The following is a 21,489-nucleotide window of genomic DNA, read 5'->3' as shown; positions in this document are numbered from 1 at the left end:
GCTTGTCCACTCTCCTTTTGAAATGCACAGATCATCACCAAATTCCTCCTGGTTCGTTGGGAGAAGTTGATTTTTGCATTCATGGCAATGTTTTGGCAAGCTCTGAACTGGTGGTGACATGATTTTGTAGTTGACTTCTCCGGAGGAGACATTCTGGGACGTCCTGAAAACTCCTTCACTGCTGTTGAACCTCTCCTTGAAGTTCTTGATGATCCAGTAAATGGTTCTTTCAGGTGCAATGTTTCCTTGCATGCGAGGCCATTTTGATGCAAAATGATGATAGTTGCATGTCATTGCATATACAAGAAAACAATGATTGAAATCATATCTTCCCTCCTTTTATAGCAATTAGTCTGCTCTTATAATCCAGTCAGAATGATAGAGGGATTTTAACTGACTTCTCGTTCTCTCTTTCCCCGTGTGTTGATGATATGATTAGTGAAATGATGCTGTAAAAACAAAAAGTTGTTGCCTTAAATTTTTAAGTACAATCAACTTGGATGTTCAAGTCATTTCAACTTAAATTACATTAAACTGACTTTAAAAAATGAGTTGAATCTTGTAAAACTTATTAAAAATAACTTGCTTAACTTATTTTGATGAGTTAAAGCAATGTAAAAACATTTATTGTCATAACATATTTTTTTTTATAGCTGGTCATTATGCACATTGCATTAGAGGAGATCTCACTTTTATTCCATGAGGTAAAATAGACTTGCAGTGCATATACGTACTGAACTCTGCAATAGACATGCATGTGCACCTGTGCATTCAGTCTCCGTGACTCTTAACCTGAGGTTAGGCACACAGATAAACCGAAACCTTAAGCTAAATAAGTCTGAATTGTGCAATCAGTGCTCGCTTATCCTGTATTTGTCCCAGCTGTTATCACAGAGGATAAGGCTAATATTGGGAACTGCCCATATACTCATCAGAAAAAAATAGGGAAGTGTTACATAACTCATGCACAAACTCAAGACATGTTTTAGCGATTATTTATGTTGGCTTGACAAAATAGCATACTTTTATTGTGCAAAAGTATTGTGCAAACAGCCTCAGAACCACTTTTAACCACGTTTAGCAACACATTAGCAACTAAACAGTTATTAACTAAACAATATTCATATAGTAGTTGAACAGAAATTAATATTCAATACAGCTGGACATACTGTCAATTATCAGAGAAAATAATTTCAACTCAGGTTGTAAAACCAAAGAAAAAGCATTTGCAGAAATGAATTGAAATGAAAGTCTTTGGGGTAAACATTATCCCACCATGTTTGTTGTCAGCCTGTTTACTGCCAATATTAAAAACAAACAAACAAGCAAACAAACAAAAAAAGTTCATTTAAAGGTCAGAACAGGGTCATTATCAATAACCAAAACTAAAACTAAATCTATTAAATCATTTCTGTTAATTAAAATATAGCTAAAATAAATTAAAATATAAATATTAGTTGAAAAACTTAAACTAAATGAAAATTACAGATGTTGCCTTAATTGGCAGTTAACTGAAATAAGTTTCTGTCGAAGCACTGAAATTATTAAACTGGAAATAAATAAAAACTAAAAATTAAATAAATCTAAATTAAACCTAAATAGCAATATTTAAAATAAATAAATAAAATGACATGACATAAAATAACTAAACATTAAACTTAAAATGAACATGGAAATGGAAAATATTAAAAATAAAGTTTAAAAACAATTCAAAATATGAATAAAACTATAATAAAAACTAAAATAACAGTGGGTCAGAATACATTTCTTTATGCCTCTCAGACATGCCTGCAAACAAGCCTGACGGGACGCTCTTTCAGCAAACCACTCGCATTCAAGGGCAAAGGTCAAACAGACAGTGAGGCTTTGCTTCTTGTTAAATTTAACTGAAGGTATTAGGAGGATCTTTGATATTATTGAGTGTGTGTGTGTGTGTGTGCGTGCGTGCGTGCGTGCGTGCGTGTGTGCGTGCGTGCGTGTGTGTGCGTGTGTGTGTGTGTGTGTGTGTACTTGTACATCTATCTTTGTGAGGACCAGTTTGAGTTTTAGACCATTGGAGTGAGGACAAAGAGAGTAAAATGAGGACATTTTGCCGGTCCTCACTTTCTGAGAGCCCTTTAAAGGCCTGTTTGAAGGTCAAGACTTGGTTTTAGGGATAAGGTTATAATGAGGTTTAGGGTCGGTTTAGGGTCAGGGTTCGGGTTAAGCACTTAGTTGTGATGGGTAAGGTTAGGGTAAGCGACTAGACATTGCATTGTGTCAATGAATGTCCTCATATAGATGTACAAGAAAGAGTGTGTGTGTGTGTGTGTGTGTGTGTGTGTATGTGTGTGTGTGTGTGTGTGTGTGTGTGTGTGTGTGTGTGTGTGTGTGTGTGTGTGTGAATGGTAAATTCTCCCACAGAAATGGTTCTGATAGAATCTACCACAAGAAAAAAGGTCAAGAAAACGGATTACTAAACACACTATATGATGTTCTTATGCAAGCTAAAACAGTATTCTATTTCTGTTTTTTTTTTTTGAGTGTGTGTGTGTGTGTGTGTGTGTGTGTGTGTGTGTGTGTGTGTGTGTGTGTGTGTGTGTGTGTGTGTGTGTGTGTGTGTGTGTGTGTGGTTTTAGAACAGAAACCAATTTAAACAGCAGAAATAATGCTCTGGCTGTGGCATCAAATAAATCCAACGAAGAAAGAAACAGAAAGTTATAAAAATGAAACAATAACGTTCATGTATTTCCAGGTATTTGTTATAATACACACCAGAGCTGTCATGAATTTTTGAAAGCAATGTTTGGCCATATACAGTGAAGAAACACACCGAACATTACTGCCAGATGCCCTCCTATAAGAGTTTTATTGTCATGTGGTTTAATCAAGATGGAAGGAGGTTCAAAGGTCATGTAAGATAGTGTAAAAACAATTTCAAGCAAAAAACAATCAACAATTAAACACTTGAATGGAAAGTTAGCGAGTTTCCAAAGCAATATTTTGCATTTTATATTTAGTTTTGATGTACTAAAATAATTAAAACTGAAATAAAAAATAAATAAAAAATACATATATATAAATAATAAAAAAAATAGTAACTTACAATAATGACGAAAACACAACAAAATTACTAAAACTTTAGCTAAAATTAAAATGGAAAATATAAAAATAAAAACTAAGTCAAAATATGAATAAAAACTCTATTAGTATCTCAATTATATTAAATAACACTGGTACCAGTTTTGACTGTAACCACTGACTCATACAGTTAAACATGTTCTACTGCAGTTTTATGATGGATGCTGTAAAATATGTCCAAACTTTTATCTGGCATCTCAGATAATGTTTCTCACAACCATAAACAAAACGATAATGCCTGAATCATGAATGTGATTTCATGGCAGTCCCTAAAATGATCTAACCAGAGGAAGGTCTGTTTTTTCTGTTTTCTTCCCACATCATAAAAATAAGTGAACTCACTCACCTATCATTCATTGAGTTGTAACACTGCACTGTTGGTCTGTTGCTCAACAGCTTCATCTGCTGGCATACTGGCGCATAGAAAACACTGAAAATAATATAGAGAAACAGTATATGTAGAACAAAATCCTTACATCTTCTTTTATTTATTTTTTGTAATATAAATGAGAAATATTGTCCTCAAATTTATCCAAACATTATATTAAAAATAAAAGGTTTAACTATGTTAATAGCAGATGGCAAATTTAGAGAGAACTCAAACTCGATCTCCCATAATTCAAGACGGCTGCATCTGCGCATGCGCGCGTGTCAGATGGGACGTAAACAAGCTACAGGAAGTGCAGCTGTTACATTGATCATAGCAGGTTTGTGCACGGATTATTTTTCTTAATATATTTATAATTATTCTCTAATATTGTATCAGCATTATGGCTTATTTTCTCGTTTATACAGCGTATTAGTCATTTAATAATTTTAAATGTCGACTTTGTCCATAAAATCCGAGGTTCGTTAGCAGACATGCTAAGCTATGAATCTCCCTTTATGTACTTTTGAATATTTAGTTATAATCATTGTTGTTTTTATACGTTTTCTCGGGGGAAATGTATCTTTTAAGTGCGTTTCATTCATTGTTTTTTAAAATAATCTGTCATATGGTCTGGCTTGTGTTCAATTCAACGAAACAGCTGCTGTCAGGAAAGATTTATTCTGTTCTTTAGTGGAGAAAATCTTTTCTTCATAATCTGTCGAAATGCCTTTAAATCACTATGGTTGTGTGAGTTAAAGCTGTGTACCTCTGTTTTGAATGTAAGGTGATTTCTTATGGTGCTTTCTTTTTTTGTGATTGATTTATTAGGGGCAGGGCCCGCAGATAAAATAAACTCTCTCTCTCTCTCTCTCTCTCTCTCTCTCTCTCTCTCTCTCTCTCTCTCTCTCTCTCTCTCTCTCTCTCTCTCTCTCTCTCTCTCTCACACACACACACACATATATATAGTCATTTTACATGCAGCTTTTAATTATCTTCATTTTTGTACTCAGTTGTCACACAGCAGAATTGTTTAAATGAACAAAAAAACCTACCTTTATACAGATAAAAAAAAAATTATTATAATAAATGTATGTTATAGAGACTTTTGTGATTGATCTGAACTCTTTTAAAGTCAACGAACTCAAAATTGACCCTATTTACTATCTAAATACACGTTTTAGGTCTAATTGAGATTATTCATTTGAGATCATTCACAAATGCATGTTTTTCTAAAGAAAACGTTGGTCCTCGTAATTATTTTCATATTAATATGTTATAACTTGCTCCGCTTCTGATATGATTGTACTTTTTCAACTGGCGTTCTTATTTTTCCACCCCCTTTTTTTGGTTTTAATGAGATCTAATCTTGCAGGGAATGTTTGAGCTTTTGTTGGTATTTATGGATACAAACGGGCTGTTTTGGATGTGGGCCTCACAAAATATGGTTGTACAGTTAATTATTTTTACTTAATCAAATAAGATAACCATTTATAGATGACAAAGATTGTAGCTCAAAGTGCTAATAGTTGGTACTATATTTTTAGTGTTCACATTATGAGACTGAGAGAGTTTATTTAAAGGGATAGTTCACCCAAAAATGATAAATTTGTCATAATTTACTCACCCTCATGTTGTTCCAAACCTGTATGAGTTTCATCAAACAGTTGACGGTAAGCCATGGGTTTCTCTAATTTCAGTTTTTTGGGTGTTGTTTGGGTCTTTAATCATAATTGCAATAATTCAATAAATCATCAAGGAATTTATTGATATTGTTGGATATGAAGAAAGTGGTTTTTGTGGTTTTAAGTTTGTACTTCTCAATCAATAAACCCCTTTTTTATTTTAATGACAGAATTCACAGGTCCAAAGATGCAAAAAGCATTATGGTCACTAGAGGGCAGTGTTTTCAGTGTTAAAAAAAGTCACTTAGCAGATCTGAACATTTAATCACACATAAAGTCACACAGTTTACAAGAATGGGTTTTGAGAGACATCCTGATAATTTATTTGAAGGTTATCTGATCATCTGATTTAAGAAACTGCTGCCATTCACCATTGTGCATCACAAAGAGTGTCAATAAAAATGGCAATTGTATATAAAGTATGAGAATCTGAAACAACTTGTCTGTTTTTCCCCTTGTTCAGGTGACATGGAGAGGTGATGCGTCATCAGAGCAAACAGCCAATCCCAGGGCATCGTGCTGCGAGGAGCCAATAGCAGGGCAGCGCAGAGATGACTGAGTGTTTCCTGCCACCCAGTAGCAGTCCTGTGGAGCAGAGGAGGGCGGAGCATCCTGGGGGAGTGGCTCGCACCCCGAGCTCTGAAGAGATCAGCCCTACGAAGTTCCCAGGTCTGTACCGGACGGGCGACCCCTCGCCCCCTCACGACGGACACCACCATGAGCCGCCCGACGTGGTGTCCGATGACGAGAAGGAGCACAACAAGAAGAAGAACAAGTTTAAGAAGAAGGAGAAACGCAGTAAGATAAACACACACTCCATATTTACACTCAACAATGCCGTATACTGATGCACTGATGTAAATAAATACTTGAATGTTATTGCATAAAAAGAAAGGGAATAGAGAAAGCACAGGCACACTTTTCATACAAAACATTTAACAAAAACTTGTTTGTTTGTTTTGAATCTTGCAGCATTTGAGCTGTATTGTATTTTATTATTTAGTGCAATCATATTCAAACATTTTAAGTATCTGAATGCCTTTTGGAGCCACTGTAGATCTTTGCTTTTCAAGTCATTAGATTGTGTCACAATAATTTCTTGTCTTTCATTTATGGTTTTGAATTTCAGTAGCAAACATGCTTTTTAGATGCTCCTAAATTCTGTTAGATACTGATTTCTGTGAATCAGTTCAAACTGTCGTTTCAGTAAATCGAATCAATATTATGATTCAGTTATTCATTTGCGTCATCACAATTAACAAATTTTACTGTTAATGTTAATTAGCACACATCACACTCTGTGTGCTAATTTAAATGTGCATATTAAATATTAATTTAAATGAAAATGCATTCATAGATTTCTTGTTCAATTGGTTGTGGGAAACATGCCTGGATTATTTTAGCAATACATTTTTGGTTGAAATTATTGTTCCTCTATTTGACCTACACTACCGTTCAGATAGTGAAAAATACATTTTTTAATACTTTTATTCAGAAAGGATGCATTCAGTTGATAAGAAATGTCAGAAAAGACAGTTATAATGTTTTCTATTTTAAATAAACAAATTTCTTTTTTGATTTATCAAAGAAAAAACTTAAAAAACAGGAGTTAAATCACAATTTCCACAAAAATATTAAGCAGCACAATTATATTAATAATAATCAGAAATGTTTCTTGAGCAGCAAATCATATTCTATTCATATACATATTAGAATGATTTCTGAAGGATCATGTGACAATGAAGACTGGCGTAATGATACTGAAAAAAAATCAGTTTATATCACAGGAATAAGTTACATTTTACAATATATTAAAATAGAAAAAACATTTTAAATTGTAATAATATTTTGTAATCTTAATCAAATAATTGCTGCCTTAGTGAGCAAAAGAGGCTTCTTTCAAAAACATAAAAAAATCTTACCAACCCCAAACTTTTGACTGTTACTGTATGTATCAAATCAAAAGGTTGGAAAATATTGATATATATATATATATATATATTAGGGCTGTGAAAAGATTAATCGCGATTAATCGCATCCAAAATAAAAGTTTGTGTTTGCTTAATATATGTGTGTGTACTGTGTATAATTATTTTGTATATATAAATACACAGAAATATTTTCATACATATACTGTATATATTTATATATAATTTATATTATATATAAATATAATTTTTTTATATATAAATTATAAAAAAATCAACATTTTTCTTAAAGGTGCATTGCGCAAGTCTCTGAGTTTTTGCAGAACTATGCCCCCTCTGGTGGCAAGCGAAACTGCAACCAGAAGTGTGCACGCTCACGGACAAAAGTTTTCTTTTTTTTATCTTACGTGGAGTTTGCGTTGGTGTTTGAAATTAACTACAAGCCGGTCTCTTAGAATCCATCTTCTACGGAGAATGGCGGCGAATACACAAACCTGCCAGACATAGCCAGGTGAGCGTGCCGTGAACGCTTGCATGACGTCACGCCCAGTCTAAAATTCCGGCCCGAATCCCTCTTATTTATTTTACTTTACAGGATTATAGAGACAATCTCAGTGATCAGAGAAGGGCTCATTCAGCCCATCAGGAAATTGTTTAAGCATGTATGGGTTAGAAAACGGGTATTTTTAACATGAAAAGTTGCTTAATGCACCTTTAAATATATACAACATGCATGTGTGTGTATTTATATATACAAAATAATTATACACAGTACACACACATATATTATGTAAACACAAACTTTTATTTTGGATGCGATTAATCGCGATTAATCTTTTCACAGCCCTAATATATATATATATATTGAGATCTAGTTCGTAGTATGGACTTTTGCCCTCGAATATGCAAATGTTCCAGTTTCTGTGCCGCTTCAGAGTGAATTCTTTATTTTCCTGCCACTATATTTAGCTGCCTTACAGCAGCCTATTGCACACAAGCAGGAAGTGATGGAGCTTTGAGGACACACCCTGTAGGTGTGTTACAGTGGCTGAGGAGGGGCGTCACGAGCACTGGCTGATGGGCTGTTAGTGAGCAGCCGAACACTGTTCTGCTCGGGGTGAGGTCGGTGTCAGGACGAGGAAATGGATCACTAAAAAAAGAACTGGCACAGGGGGATATTGCTAAATTGTAAGCTGACCTCTTTAAAACAGTTCTCTGTGCCTTTCTCTCAGTCTCATTTCGTTCTGCTCATTTCAGTCTCGCCTAACCTTGAGAGACACAGATGGTGGGACAGTAAATTTTGCTCAGCAGTTAATAGGATGTTTTTTGTTCAGCATCAGGTCTTGGAAGAAAGATGTGACCTCTTCTCTCTCGTCTCTTCTCATTTAGTCTCTTTATCTCTTCTTTTTTTTATCTCCTCTCCCTGTAGCTGAGGGATACGCTGCTTTCCAGGAGGACAGCTCTGCCGATGAGGCCGAGAGCCCGTCTAAGATGAAGCGCTCCAAGGGCATCCACGTCTTCAAGAAGCCCAGTTTCTCCAAGAAGAAAGAAAAGGATTTCAAAGTGAAGGAGAAGGGACCTAAAGAGGAGAAGGCCAAGGACAAGAAGTCCAAAGACCTGACAGCAGCGGACGTGGTGAAACAGTGGAAAGAGAAGAAAAAGAAGAAAAAGCCGAGCACAGAGCCCGAACCCGTGATCACGGAGACGACGACGACGACGCTGCGGCCGATCTTCGGCGCGCCTTTAGTGGAGGCGGTGAGGAGAACAGCGCTGTACGATGGTATACAGCTCCCGGCTGTCTTCAGAGAGTGTGTGGACTACATCGAGAGCTACGGCATGAAATGTGAAGGCATCTATCGTGTCTCTGGTATGAGCCTCTTCTACTTCCTGTGAACTGAAATTTCATGTTTGTTTATGTGTATTTAAAGGAATATTCTGGGTTGTTTTCAACTTTAAAGGGTTAGTTCACCCAAAAATTAAAATTATCCCATATTTTACTCACCCTCAAGCCATCCTAGGTGTTTGACTTTCTTCTTTCAGCCAAACACAATTGGAGTTATATTAAAAATTATCCAGGCTCTTCCAAACTTTATAATGGGAGTGAATGGTACAATAGATTTTGAAGCCCAAAAAAAGTGCCTCCATCCATCATAAAAGTAATCCATCATACGTCGGGTCAGAGGTCACTCTTCCGCCGGAAATAGACTTGCGTACGGCCGTTACTGGAAGCCAGTGATTATAGTTTGTGAAGTTATAAATATGGATATTTTTCTTAGAAAAACGCATCGCTTTACTTCAGAAGGCCTTTATTAACCCTCTGGAGTCGTATGGATTACTTTTATGATGGATGGAGGCGCTTTTTTGGGCTTCAAAATCTTTGGTACCATTCACTCAAATTATAAAGCTGGGAAGATCCAGGATATGTTTTATTATAACTCTGATTGTGTTTGGCTGAAAGATGAAAGTCATATACACCTAGGATGGCTTGAGGGTGAGTAAAATATGGGATACTTTTCATTTTTGGATGAACTAACCCTTGAAGTCAGTTATTGCAGACAATAATTTTAACTTGTACATCTCATAAGTGGGCTTGGATCTCTTTTTGATCCTCTTGTGATAAAAAGAGTATTAGTCCACTTTCCATTTATGATGTTTAATTCTATGCTAGACTGCTGAAACGAAGCGAATGTTTGAAAACTAATATCTGAAATGTGTTACGAATATCTGAATGGACTGTGAATACATGTGCCTCAGCAGCTTTTCTCTTATCCGCTCTTTTCAAAGACATAAAAAGTCCAAATCAAATCAGCTTTTGTGTTCACTCTGGTGTTGTTTGTATAGGTATGAAGTCTAAGGTTGACGAGCTGAAAGCGGCGTACGACCGTGAGGAGTGTCCGTGTCTGGAGGAGTATGATCCACACACAGTGGCCAGCCTGTTGAAGCAGTACCTGCGAGAGCTGCCCGATAACCTGCTGGGTAAAGAGCTGGTCCTGCGCTTCGAGGAGGCCTGCGGCCGGCCCAGCGAGGCAGAGAAACTGCAGGAGTTTCAGAGGCTCCTGGGGGAAGTGCCCTCGGGGAGCAGACTCCTCCTGGCCTGGCTCATCACTCACATGGACCACGTCATCGCCCGCGAAATCGACACCAAGATGAACATCCAGAACATCTCTATTGTGCTCAATCCCACTGTACAGGTGAGCTTAGAATATACAGGTGATGTTTTGATCATCAGTTCTAGATGTGATGTGGATCATACTACGGTTGTAGTGGCATGTCAATCTGACAATATATAAAAAACTATATATATATATATATATACACATAAATTAAAATACATAAATACTTTTTAGGTCTATAGAAGTACATTTGTTATCAGTTCATTTTACAATCAGATTTATACTTTAAAAAAAACCTTATTTGAAGCATTTTATTCTGAGTTCTCTAAATATTAGCCAGACTCATTTTTTCTTACTCATAAATTTGTTGTTTCTCATATCACTCTACACATTCCTTTTTTCTCACAAAACAAATTAGCTTTAGCTGAGAAAATATCATGAACAGTTTTGGACCTTTTTCCATTTGCAATATCTTGTAAATATTCAACACATTATATACAATTTATGATACATTATTAATAAATTATATATATTTATTAACATATATATATATGTTTCTCATATTACTCAATAATCTTTCCTCTCAGATTAAATATCATAAATAATACAGATTCTTTCTCCATGCGTAACATTTTGTAAATTTTCAATACCGGTACATTATGAACAGGTGTGGCAAAAAGCTACTTTTGTACTCTGTATGGATGTATACTGCACAGTAAAGACTCTCTGATGGGATGTTTAGTATAATAAAATCATGATATACACTCACTGTTCCAGTAGAGAGTTTTTGATGTGTTTCTGCTTGGAAAAAGAAGGTTGTCCTACTTTACAGTCCCACAGGACACATGTAGGATGGAGGTGCCCTCATACTGCTAATGAGGTCTTTGTTTGGGGTCAGTTTTATTTGAGAAGCGACTGCAAATTATGTGGAGAAGAGGGGGGTGGAATATTATTGGGCAATAACACCATAAATTTAACTCCTACAAACCTTTTTTAAGGTTTACCATTACTATTCCTGTATGACACAACACTCTCTGGTTTCTAGATCGGGAACCGCGTGCTGTACGTGTTTTTCACGCACGTCCGTGAGCTGTTCGGTGATGTGCCTCTGAAGCCGGTCGTCCATCCACTGCGCTGGTCCAATATGGCCACCATGCCGACCTTACCTGAGACCCAGAAGAGCATTAAAGAGGAGATCCGCAGACAGGTGATTCACTCGACTGAAACACACAGGACGTTATATATGTGATTGATTTAGATTTATAGAACTGATTTTTCCCATCAAAAGTCTTTCATCATTTACTCATCCTCAAGTTGTTCCAATCCAAACCATATGAATTTCCTTCTTCTGCTAAACACAGATGATGATATTTTGAAGAATGTGGGTAACCAAGTAGTTGACGGTAGCCATTGACTTGCATAGTATTTCTTTTTTTCCCATTCTATGGAAGTCAATGGCTACCATCAATTGTTTGGTTACTTTGCTCTGTACAATGTAGTTTAAAAATGCGTGTCCTTCAAGCGTGTGAATCTTGCAAAACCCTTCAACAGGTCACAGTTCACCAGAAAGAAAGAAAGAAAGAAAGAAAGAAAGAAAGAAAGAAAGAAAGAAAGAAAGAAAGAAAGAAAGCATGAATGTTTTGCATGAAGGAAAATAAATTGTTTTGGATGAAGGAAAAATAATACACCTTTTCAGAAAATGCAATTTTGCACTTTTATTCCAAATCTCATCTCATTAATGCAAAAAAAGAGAAAGAAATACATCTGTATTAAATAAAAACACAGTAGTATTTGTTGTAGTGCTTTTAATTTATGCATAAAGACATTTAGTACTAAAAGCAATGTACTTAATTTCATTAAAAAATAGATTCACATTGTATCTTCTACCTGGAAGAGGAACCTGTATCATGGAAGAAGTTTTGTTTTATGCTTTACATAATAGTTTGAATGTGTCAAAGGCAAATGTGTCCTTTGGGAAACAGGGAAATGCATGTGATATTCAAAACAGGAGATGAATCCAAACTCTGAGTGTGGAGAGACTGGAAACAAAAACAGTTGGAACGGCGTAAATAGCCCTGATGTGACGCTTCAGTGTGTCGCTCAGAGGTTGCTCTGTCATATCTCTGGAAACTTAATGTTTTTTAAAGTTATGTTTGTTAAAGGTATCAACTTTGTCTCGGATGTTTTTCCTAAAATTCTGTAGGAGAAATAAGAATAGACACAAATGAGTTGATCGTTTAGAGTTTAGAGCTATAAAATATGTATAACAGTTCGGATCATTTGGTCTGGGGAGAATTTATGAGAAATGTTCATATTGAGCTCTCTAACTTTTGATTGCAGATTGCTGAACACAATTTAAAACATTGTTGAGATCTCTTCTGAAACTCTAGTAGAGAGATTACTGATGTGTTTTTCTCAGGAGGAAAGAGAAACAGGAAACAGAGCATGAGAAAAATGTGCTGTAGGACAACTGAGATTTTAAAGAGATTAATTTGTAGTGATCACCTACAGCAGAAACAGTGGTGTTTAATTGGCTCCTCTCTGACGGCGTGTATTAAATGTTTACTTAACCTGTTAGTGAGGTCTTATTTAATGTGTGTTTGAATAAATCTGTTTTTATTATAGCCACTGTTTAAAATCCAAATTGAAGCAGAAACATAATTCTATAGTCTTGTGTGCAATTTAAATGTTTGTGATTTATTGATTTAGAAAATAAATTGTGTTTTGGGTTTCAGCTACATGAAAACTTTAATTTCGGTTGTTTCAGTGTTTCAGTAAAAAAAATCAATTTCAGTGCATCACTAGTGATTTTGTGTTTGTTCTTACGGGTCTTCACATCTGTCCACGTGTCTTTCTGCAGGAGTTCCTCTTGAACCGTCTGCACAGAGATCTGCAGGCTGGTGTGAAGGATCTGTCCAAGGAGGAGAGACTCTGGGAGGTGCAGCGGATCGTCACCGCGCTGAAGCGCAAACTCCGCGAGGCCAAGAGACAGGCAAGAGCTCGACACTCTGACCCCTGACCCCTGCTTTACTGCACATCAGAACACTGTTTACACCTGGCCACTTCATGTGTTTAGCATAGCTATCCGATCGTGGAAAGACCAGGTGTAAATGCCCTCCGAAACGCATTCGAGACGGATTTGAATCCGATCGCTCAAACCACTTCAGGAGGAGGTCTGAGAGGTATTCCAGACGAAACTAGACAAGTGTAAATGCATCTGGTTATTGAAACCACATATGTAAAATTTTACTTCCCAAAAATGCTAAAAAATAAATGCGTGAGAGCATGTTATAGACTATATGTCATGTTATAGCCAGATATGACGACGCTACTGCAACATGCATCGCCGCAGACGAGCATCTATTCATTAAGCCAACGTGCAAACTATTGCAAATCAAAGTGAAAGTAAGTCGCAGACGCTTAACACACAATCATCTTCATTAAAAGTAAAGAACGGAAATGATCTTACCAGGGCTGTTGCCGCTCTCTTTTATTGCGGCCTTTGATTTTGAAATTTTAGCTGATGAGCAATAAAATGCAGCTCATATCTGTTGCTTTCGGTGACGTGCACTCCATTAAATCTGCATATAGCGCGGGAAAAACACATTTATGTGACCAGGTGTAAGTAATATCGTTTTGATAAATTAGATAGCTATCCGATCTGAGAAAACGCATGAAGTGGCCAGGTGTAAACAGCCACATAGAATCTCACAATGAGTTTGTCTGAGCAAGAGAAGCATCAAATACAACTGATGAGTTTTTAAAACTAGATTTGCATCCTTACAGAAAGAATATTTTTGATATTTTAGATAAAATGAGAGTTTGAAAAGTTATAAACCCAAATAGAGATAGCAAGAGAGAGAATGAGTAGAAATTAAGGAAATATACAATATGGAAGATCTGACTTTTATTTTGACCTTTAAATTGGGTGTATTTATAATTTATTTGGAGAAATGGATTGAGTCCTGTAATGTAAACAATGTATAGCCCTTGTTCTGTTTTTTTTATTTTATTTTCTGCTATATTTCTGTAATACATTTAGTTGAAAAATCAGTAATAAAAATAATGTTTAAAAGAAAAGGAAAGAGAAAGATTGAGAGTAGTGCACTATACTACACTACCATTCAAAAGTTTGGGATCAGTAGAGGTTTTCATTTTTATTGTTTAAAGAAATTAAATGAATACTTTTATTTAGCAAAGATGCATTAAATTGATCAAAAGTGACACTAAAGACATTTATAATGTTACCAAAGGTTTCTATTTCAATTAAATGCTCTTCTTTTGAACTTTCTATTCATCAAAGATCAGGGTTTCCACAAAAATATGAAGCAGCACAACTGTTTGCAACATTGATAATAATCAGAAATGTTTCTTGAGCAGCAAATCAGCATATTAGAATGATTTCTGAAGGACCATGTGACACTGAAGACTGGAGTAATTATGCTTAAAAATTCATGTTTTTTTTTTCTGTATTTTTGACCATATAAATGAAGTCTTGGTGAGCATAAAAGACTTTCAAAACCATTAACAAATCTTACCGACCCCAAACTTTTGAATGTTAGTGTATGAACAGATCACAACTAACTCACAACAAACTTTATTGTCGTTCCATTTCTTTAAGAAACTGGCCACTAAAAACAAATATTTGCAACTATAAACTTTAATTTACACCACATCATTTATCATGCCGCACTTCCAGAAATGTCCTGATGTGTCATTTCTTCTCTGTCCTTCTGGATCTGCAGGAGTGCGAGACTAAAATCGCACAGGAAATCGCCAGCCTGTCTAAAGAGGACGTATCAAAGGAGGAGATGTCTGAGAACGAGGAGGAAGTCATTAATCTTCTCCTGGCTCAGGTGAGACCACCTGTTCAGACGCTAATGCTACTTTCACTGCATTTTAGATGCTGGTTCGACACTCAAACAGCTCTCCTACAGATAAACAAATCAGCTGGTCAATGATAAGCAAATGGTTGCATTGTACTTTGCGTATTATACAGCCGTTTGTAACATATGAACCTACAGTAAGTCACAGAAAATTTACAGATGACCCTGTGTGCAGGGCCTTTTTTCAGTCCAAATACTACCCTACTGTTCTGCTACATACTCAAATAAAATGCACTTTACAAAGTGTAGTATGTGAATTGGGATGCAGCCAAAGATTGTGTCTGTGTGATGTTTGATTTGTTTCTCTGCCGCCCCCTGCAGGAGAATGAGATCCTAACAGAGCAGGAGGAACTGATATCTCTGGAGCAGGTTCTGCGGCGGCAAATCGCCACAGAGAAAGAAGAAATTGAACGATTGCGTGCTGAGATCGCAGATATTCAAAGGTGAGAGTTCACCCACTGGGAAATCTGTTGCTAATTATTAAGCTTGTTTGTATTCATTTGATTTCTGTGGGAAGCAACGTTTTGGTTTTATAGTTGAAACCATCTGAAACATGCAAGGGTCATCATTACTCTTTATCTTCCATTTTCTGCTTGAAATGACACGCACACAGCCGTCAGCAGGGTCGCAGTGAAACAGAGGAGTATTCATCAGATAGCGAGAGCGAGAGTGAAGATGAAGAGGAACTGCAGATGATTCTGGAAGACCTGCAGAAACAGAACGAAGAACTAGAGGTGAGAAGGAGGAGCACAAGATTTGTGAATATTTAACCATTTGCTGAGCTCCGTCCTCTTTAGTTACTGCTGCTAACTTTAAAGGGGACATATTATGCCCCTTTTTACAAGATGTCATATAAGTCTCAGGTCTCCCCATAATGTGTCTGTGAAGCTTAAAGGGGTGGTTGATTATGATTTCACTTTTCTAACTTTAGTTAGTGTGTAATGTTGCTGTTTGAGCATGAACAACATCTGCAAAGTTATAACGCTCAAAGTTCAAAGCAAAGGGAGATATTTGCTTTTAAAGAAATAGTTTTTTAAGGACTACAACAAACGTCTGGTAGAGACTACACGACATTCACATTACTACATGACATCACTAACCTTAAAATTTACATAAACCCCGCCCCCTGAACACGATTTATAGATTATCATGACAGAATATGCTAATCAATGACTAGAAGATAACTACACATCAGCTACATAAATTCATCAACTAACCATTCAGAAATGTCCTGTTGCTTCTACATGTTGTCACTTCTTCTTGAGTCTCTCCATCTTTCTGACTTCGGTTAGAACATAAAAGTTTAAAAGTTTTTCAGTGCATGTCTGTGTGAGTGCAAGCTGTTGAAGCTCCGCCCCTGTGCCGGAAGCAGCAGCTCATTTGCATTTAAAGGAACAGACACAAAATGGTGTGTTTTTGCTCACTCTCAAAAAGTGACAACTTTAACATGCTATATAAAAATATCTGTGGGGTATTTTGAGCTAAAACTTCACATGCACACTCTGGGGACATCAAAGACTTATTTTACATCTTGTAAAAAGGGCATTATACCATCCCTTTAAGCTCAAAATGCCACACAGATCATTTATTATATCATGTCCAATTTGTCCCTATGTGGGTGTGAGCAAAAACGCACCGTTTTCGTGTATGTACCTTTAAATACAAATGAGCTGCTGCTCTCCGCCCCCTTTCCAGAAGAGGGAAGAGCCTTTACAGCTCGTGCTTCGGATACTCCAGCAACAACACAACTGGAGAGTCTCACGCAGCCAAATGTCAGAAATTGTCAGTAGCGGTGTTCAGCTATATAGGAGTTACAACTCTTAGAAAACATCAAGACGTTTCTGAATGTTCAGTTGATGCATTTATGTAGTTGTTGTGAAGTTAACTTTATTCAACTTATTTTTTTCACAATTCTAAAATCGATTTTTTTATTCCAGAATCGATATTAAATTCAAATTAAATTGCTTTATTTTTTATCCTTGCTTGTAGATCAGGTTGACAGAAGTTAGCCACTTTCGTTCCAACAGAAGATGAAATGTGTCATTATCTATGAGTGTTGAGTGACGTAATATCCCAAGTGGACGCGTGGAAGAGACGTGAGACTGAACGCGCTGAAAAGCCCTCGCGCTGCTCATATACTGAGAGAGAGATAAGACAATAGAGCTGCACGATTCATCTTTAAAAGACTGTGATCTCGATTCAAACACCCACGCGATATTTCAGTTCGTCTGTCTATTAAACTTTGACTAAATCATATCGCAACATTCAGATCTGTGTTGGTGTTGCCGCTGACCCGGAGAGAGTCGTCATGAAACCGCTACACAAACAGTCTTTTCAACCTCATAGTATCATTATTTCTGTGATGCAATAGTTCAAATTATCATAGAAGTACTTGGACAAAAGTTTAAAGTTCAAATATGAACACTGATGTCTACGATAGCGATCAAAATCAGCTTTTGATAGAAACTTGGTGCTTATCGATTACAAGTGACTGTTAAAAAATGTATTTGTTATTGAATCATTTATTCAAGAGAATACTTCTGAAATAAAAGTCAGAAAGATGTGATTTGTTTTTGTAAATATGACTCATCTTATACATCATGTACAGTCTGTATAAGTGTATGATTTAACTTTTCTCGATGGTCTAGTGTTAAAAAAATTGCAATATCGAATCGCAATACTTACAGAATCGCAATTCTTAAAAAAATCGCAATATATATCGTATCGGCACCCAAGTATCGTGATAGTATCGAATCGGGAGATAGGTGTATCGTCCCAGCCCTATCGATTAGCATGTTCCGTCATAAATTGTTGTACTGGTGCTCATGTGGGAGCTGTAGTAGGATGTCGGTATTGACTCATCTTTCAGAATCAACTTTTGTGCAAATCCAGCATTGAACTGACCCTCATTTGCGAAGCAGTCGGGTGTAAAATGATTTCCACAAACACATACCTAGTTTCTTCGGCACATTTGCGTCATAAAAACCTTCATCCAATGTGTCCTCAGTGGCTCGAATGCCGGGAGTCTATGGATACTCTTATGTTCATTAGTACATCTAAAAACAGAAGATTTTTTATGTTTATGTGGCGCTGACATTATATCAATAGGTGCTAAAGCGAGGATATAATCATGGCGGACTGTGTGGCTCACTCAGGGTGTGATCTATGCTAACAGGGCAGATCGTCACCAGTCATGGGCGGGGTTTGCAAATACACCTTGAAATAAGCTGTTCCAAATTTCCCCCAACTGTGACGTCAACACATCTGTGATCACAAAATCAATTGAATGAACTTCTTAATTTTTTTTATGGAATATTGCAGTATAAAACAAATTATTTATCATTATTTTTCGTTCATAATCTTTAATCAAAAACATTATCTTCCCTTCTCCCTCACAATGACATCTCTTCTTTTTTGATGAGTGCATCAGCAACCTGTCACTCATATGAGATCGCAGCAATTAGCAAACAACAATGATCCAATCAGTCCAACAGTTTTACTTGATTTAGAAACAATTTCACTTGTCACAATAGGGAAGAAAGGACTGACTACTCAAGTTCTATGTATCAGTCTCATGATGAGAGCTGTATGTTTTTGATTTTCTCTCCAGAATAAAAACACTCATCTGAATCAGGCCATCCATGAGGAACAGGAGGCCATATTGGAACTGCGTGTTCAGCTCCGCCTCCTTCAGAGTCACAAGCTACAGCAGGAGCTCATAGCTCCGCCCTCTGCCGAACAGGCCCCGCCCTCCCAGCCCAGCCCAGAGGAGCGATCTAAAGCGGATGAACCAATCAAACGTGTCGCAGCAGTCGCCATAGAATCCACTGCTGCTGCAGCTGCCGCCTCAACCAATGGAAAGCCTGGAAAAGATGCTATGAAGCCATCGCCCAGCAAAGACAAGAGGGAGGCCAACCTGTAAACCATCTGACCATCATGAAACACTTCAGCTGTTCTTGTGTTTGCTTATCACATGACTGTGACATCTTTGGTGAAGGGTCAACAAGGTGAAGTGAGATGTTCATTACACTGGGAGAAAACTGGACAGCAGATCACAGAGGGGAGATGTGATCGGACTCAATCTGTGAAACGTAGGTCAGTAGGTCAAAAGAGAGACGAGTGTTGGAAACATTTCTGATTGGTCATTATCTACAATAGACTGAAATTGGCTTCTTTTGACACGTTTAATTTTGTATGTGAAGTTGCAGCAGCACAATCAGATCTTTGTGAGTGCTCGGATTCATTAGATCTGCCATTTGACCCGTGCCTAAATGGACAGGGTAATTCTCTTCATTTAAACAGTCAAGAGTATTAGGGGTTTTTGTTTAAAAAAGTGAATATTATCTGTCCAGCTCACGTTGCACCCCACGATCCCCCCAAAACATTTTATAATTATATTTTGCATGAAGAAAATTAAGCTTTTTTTAGGACTATTAATATATATATATATATATATATATATATATATATATATATATATATATATATATTTGCAATATAAAATTGTTAGCATGACAATTAAGCACATTTTCCCATAATTCTCATTAGGTTAACGCAAATAAAACATCAATCTCATTACATAAGTGTGAAGAAAAAAAAAAACTATATTATTTACATTAGAAAGTATACATCACAGCATTATTTGTTGTACTGCCTTTATGCCGATTTAAATGTAAGAAATTATTAATTATAGCTATTTAGGGGCAAATTGTTCTTAATAGTCATGAAAATAATGCTGTAATGCAAAAAAAATATATATATATCTTAATGGTCCTAACACTTGTTTGCATTTTCTTCATGCAAAAATATTTTTCCGTTTAATTTGGGTTTAAATGTAACCTCTGGACATCTTTTCTTATTATTCACCTCAGCATTTCAAGAAACTAAGCCATGAAATATTGAGCATAATAGGTTATGATGTGTGACAGCTCCAAACCGCCGGCGACGAACATCCGTATCTTCTGTATTCATGTGACATTCAGTGCAAAAACTGCAATCATCTTTTTAGACGCCTGGCTTAACATGCAGATTTACCTTATTGGTTATTAATAACAAATGCGTCAGTTTATTTATGCATTTTAGTTCAAATGAGAAAGTACACCGAGAAGTATCCTGGATGTCTATTACCAATGTGGGAAAAAAAGTGCAGAAATCCTGGTGGGCTGCCAGTTCTCCAGTTGTAGGTCGAGGTCTAGAGCCTCGATCAGTGAAAATGAAGTCGTGTGTGTTCTGAAACCACTGTGCCATAGGTGACTGTGTGCTGCCGCACAGAAGAATTACTCTGAAGACATTGTAATGCAACCAGATTGTATTTTTACCTATTAAGATATTCAAAGGAATCGGTTTTGAACGTTTATTCTAAATCTCACTATTTAATAGTCAGCATATATAGGCCTGTAACTGCACTAAAGTGTGCAGATGTGCACTTCTAGAACGTTTGTTGTGGAATTGGTAACATTTTTGTTCGTTTCCGTGCTTTCACGTTATGTCACTGTTTTTTTTGTTTTTTTTACAAATTTCATGAAGCACAAGAATATTTTTGATTTAATGATGAATTTCGAGGGGTAGTATGGGATGCTTTAATAAGTGTAGGTGATGCGGTGAATCTCAAAAAGAAATGTTTAACCACAAAATCAAAAGAAAATTTTGCATAAATAAAATTATGCTTTTTTTGACAGTAATTGTCATGAAAATGAAGTCACAATGGAACAAAGTAGTGCTGTCAAATTGATTAATCGCATCGGACATAAAAGTTTAATTATATAATGTGTGTGTGTGTGTGTATATATATATATATATGTACACACATATAACAAACTTTTATGCTAGATGCAAATTAATTTTGATTAATCAATTAGACAGCACTAAAAAAAGGCTTTGTTTTCTTTCTGCAAAAGGTCTTATTTTTCTTTTGATTTGGGGTGAAATATGAACATTCAGTTTTTGAGAGATCAACCCAGTTTTGGCACAGTTGTTACAGATTGTTACAGATACACACTGATTGATGTTTTAGTGGAAACTTGCACTAGATTGTTACCAATTCTTTTCTTTTTAATACTGATATTCTGTCAATTTCACTTTATTATTATTTTTGTCTTGTTGAATGCTAACAAACTACTGGATGATTGTGTATTATTATTATTATTATTCTTTTTCAGATATAACCTATTTCCACCTTCATTTTTGCTTTGTTTGTTTGTATGTTTTCCAATCTTTCTTTCTTTCTTGTCATGATGTCAAGTAAGTGAGATGCATTTCAATACTGTATAATTCTAATCAAAGCTATTGACAGACTGATTGTCAATTATATCAGATGTAAAAAAAAAGCTCTTTTTTCCTTAATGTCTCTCTGCTAGAATTTATCTCAAAGAGATACGTACCTGCTCATCT

General features: G+C 36.2%; 1 protein-coding gene and 1 long non-coding RNA gene across 2 annotated transcripts in view; both read left to right on the top strand.

The window, feature by feature from the left end:
• LOC307161906 overlaps positions 1 to 21,489 on the top strand; it is a 642,191-nt gene that overhangs the window by 578,853 nt on the left and 41,849 nt on the right. The window lies entirely within an intron of this gene.
• Positions 3,753 to 19,687, top strand: ralbp1 (ralA binding protein 1). The gene is made up of 10 exons (XM_079876836.1): positions 3,753 to 3,827; positions 5,636 to 5,970; positions 8,530 to 8,967; positions 9,942 to 10,291; positions 11,259 to 11,420; positions 13,074 to 13,205; positions 14,959 to 15,069; positions 15,421 to 15,542; positions 15,713 to 15,833; positions 18,710 to 19,687. Exons 2-10 carry the CDS (start codon positions 5,724 to 5,726, stop codon positions 19,019 to 19,021), a joined length of 1,995 nt encoding a protein of 664 aa, XP_079732962.1. The 5' UTR covers positions 3,753 to 3,827; positions 5,636 to 5,723; the 3' UTR covers positions 19,022 to 19,687.

Source organism: Squalius cephalus (genome assembly GCF_949319135.1).
Source record: "Squalius cephalus genome assembly, chromosome: 7".
NCBI classification, from domain to species: domain Eukaryota; kingdom Metazoa; phylum Chordata; class Actinopteri; order Cypriniformes; family Leuciscidae; genus Squalius; species Squalius cephalus.
The sequence above is the reverse complement of the archived record's forward strand: the minus strand, read 5'-3'. Positions and strand labels throughout refer to the sequence as shown.

What these genes read in the sequence shown, in the direction of transcription:
- ralbp1 (XM_079876836.1), top strand. Translation starts at nt 5,724, where the DNA reads ATGACTGAGTGTTTCCTGCCACCCAGTAGCAGTCCTGTGGAGCAGAGG. An exon ending in TGCTCAATCCCACTGTACAG is followed by an intron (nt 10,292 to 11,258) that starts GTGAGCTTAGAA and finishes TCTGGTTTCTAG; the next exon opens with ATCGGGAACCGCGTGCTGTA. An exon ending in AACAGAACGAAGAACTAGAG is followed by an intron (nt 15,834 to 18,709) that starts GTGAGAAGGAGG and finishes TTTTCTCTCCAG; the next exon opens with AATAAAAACACTCATCTGAA.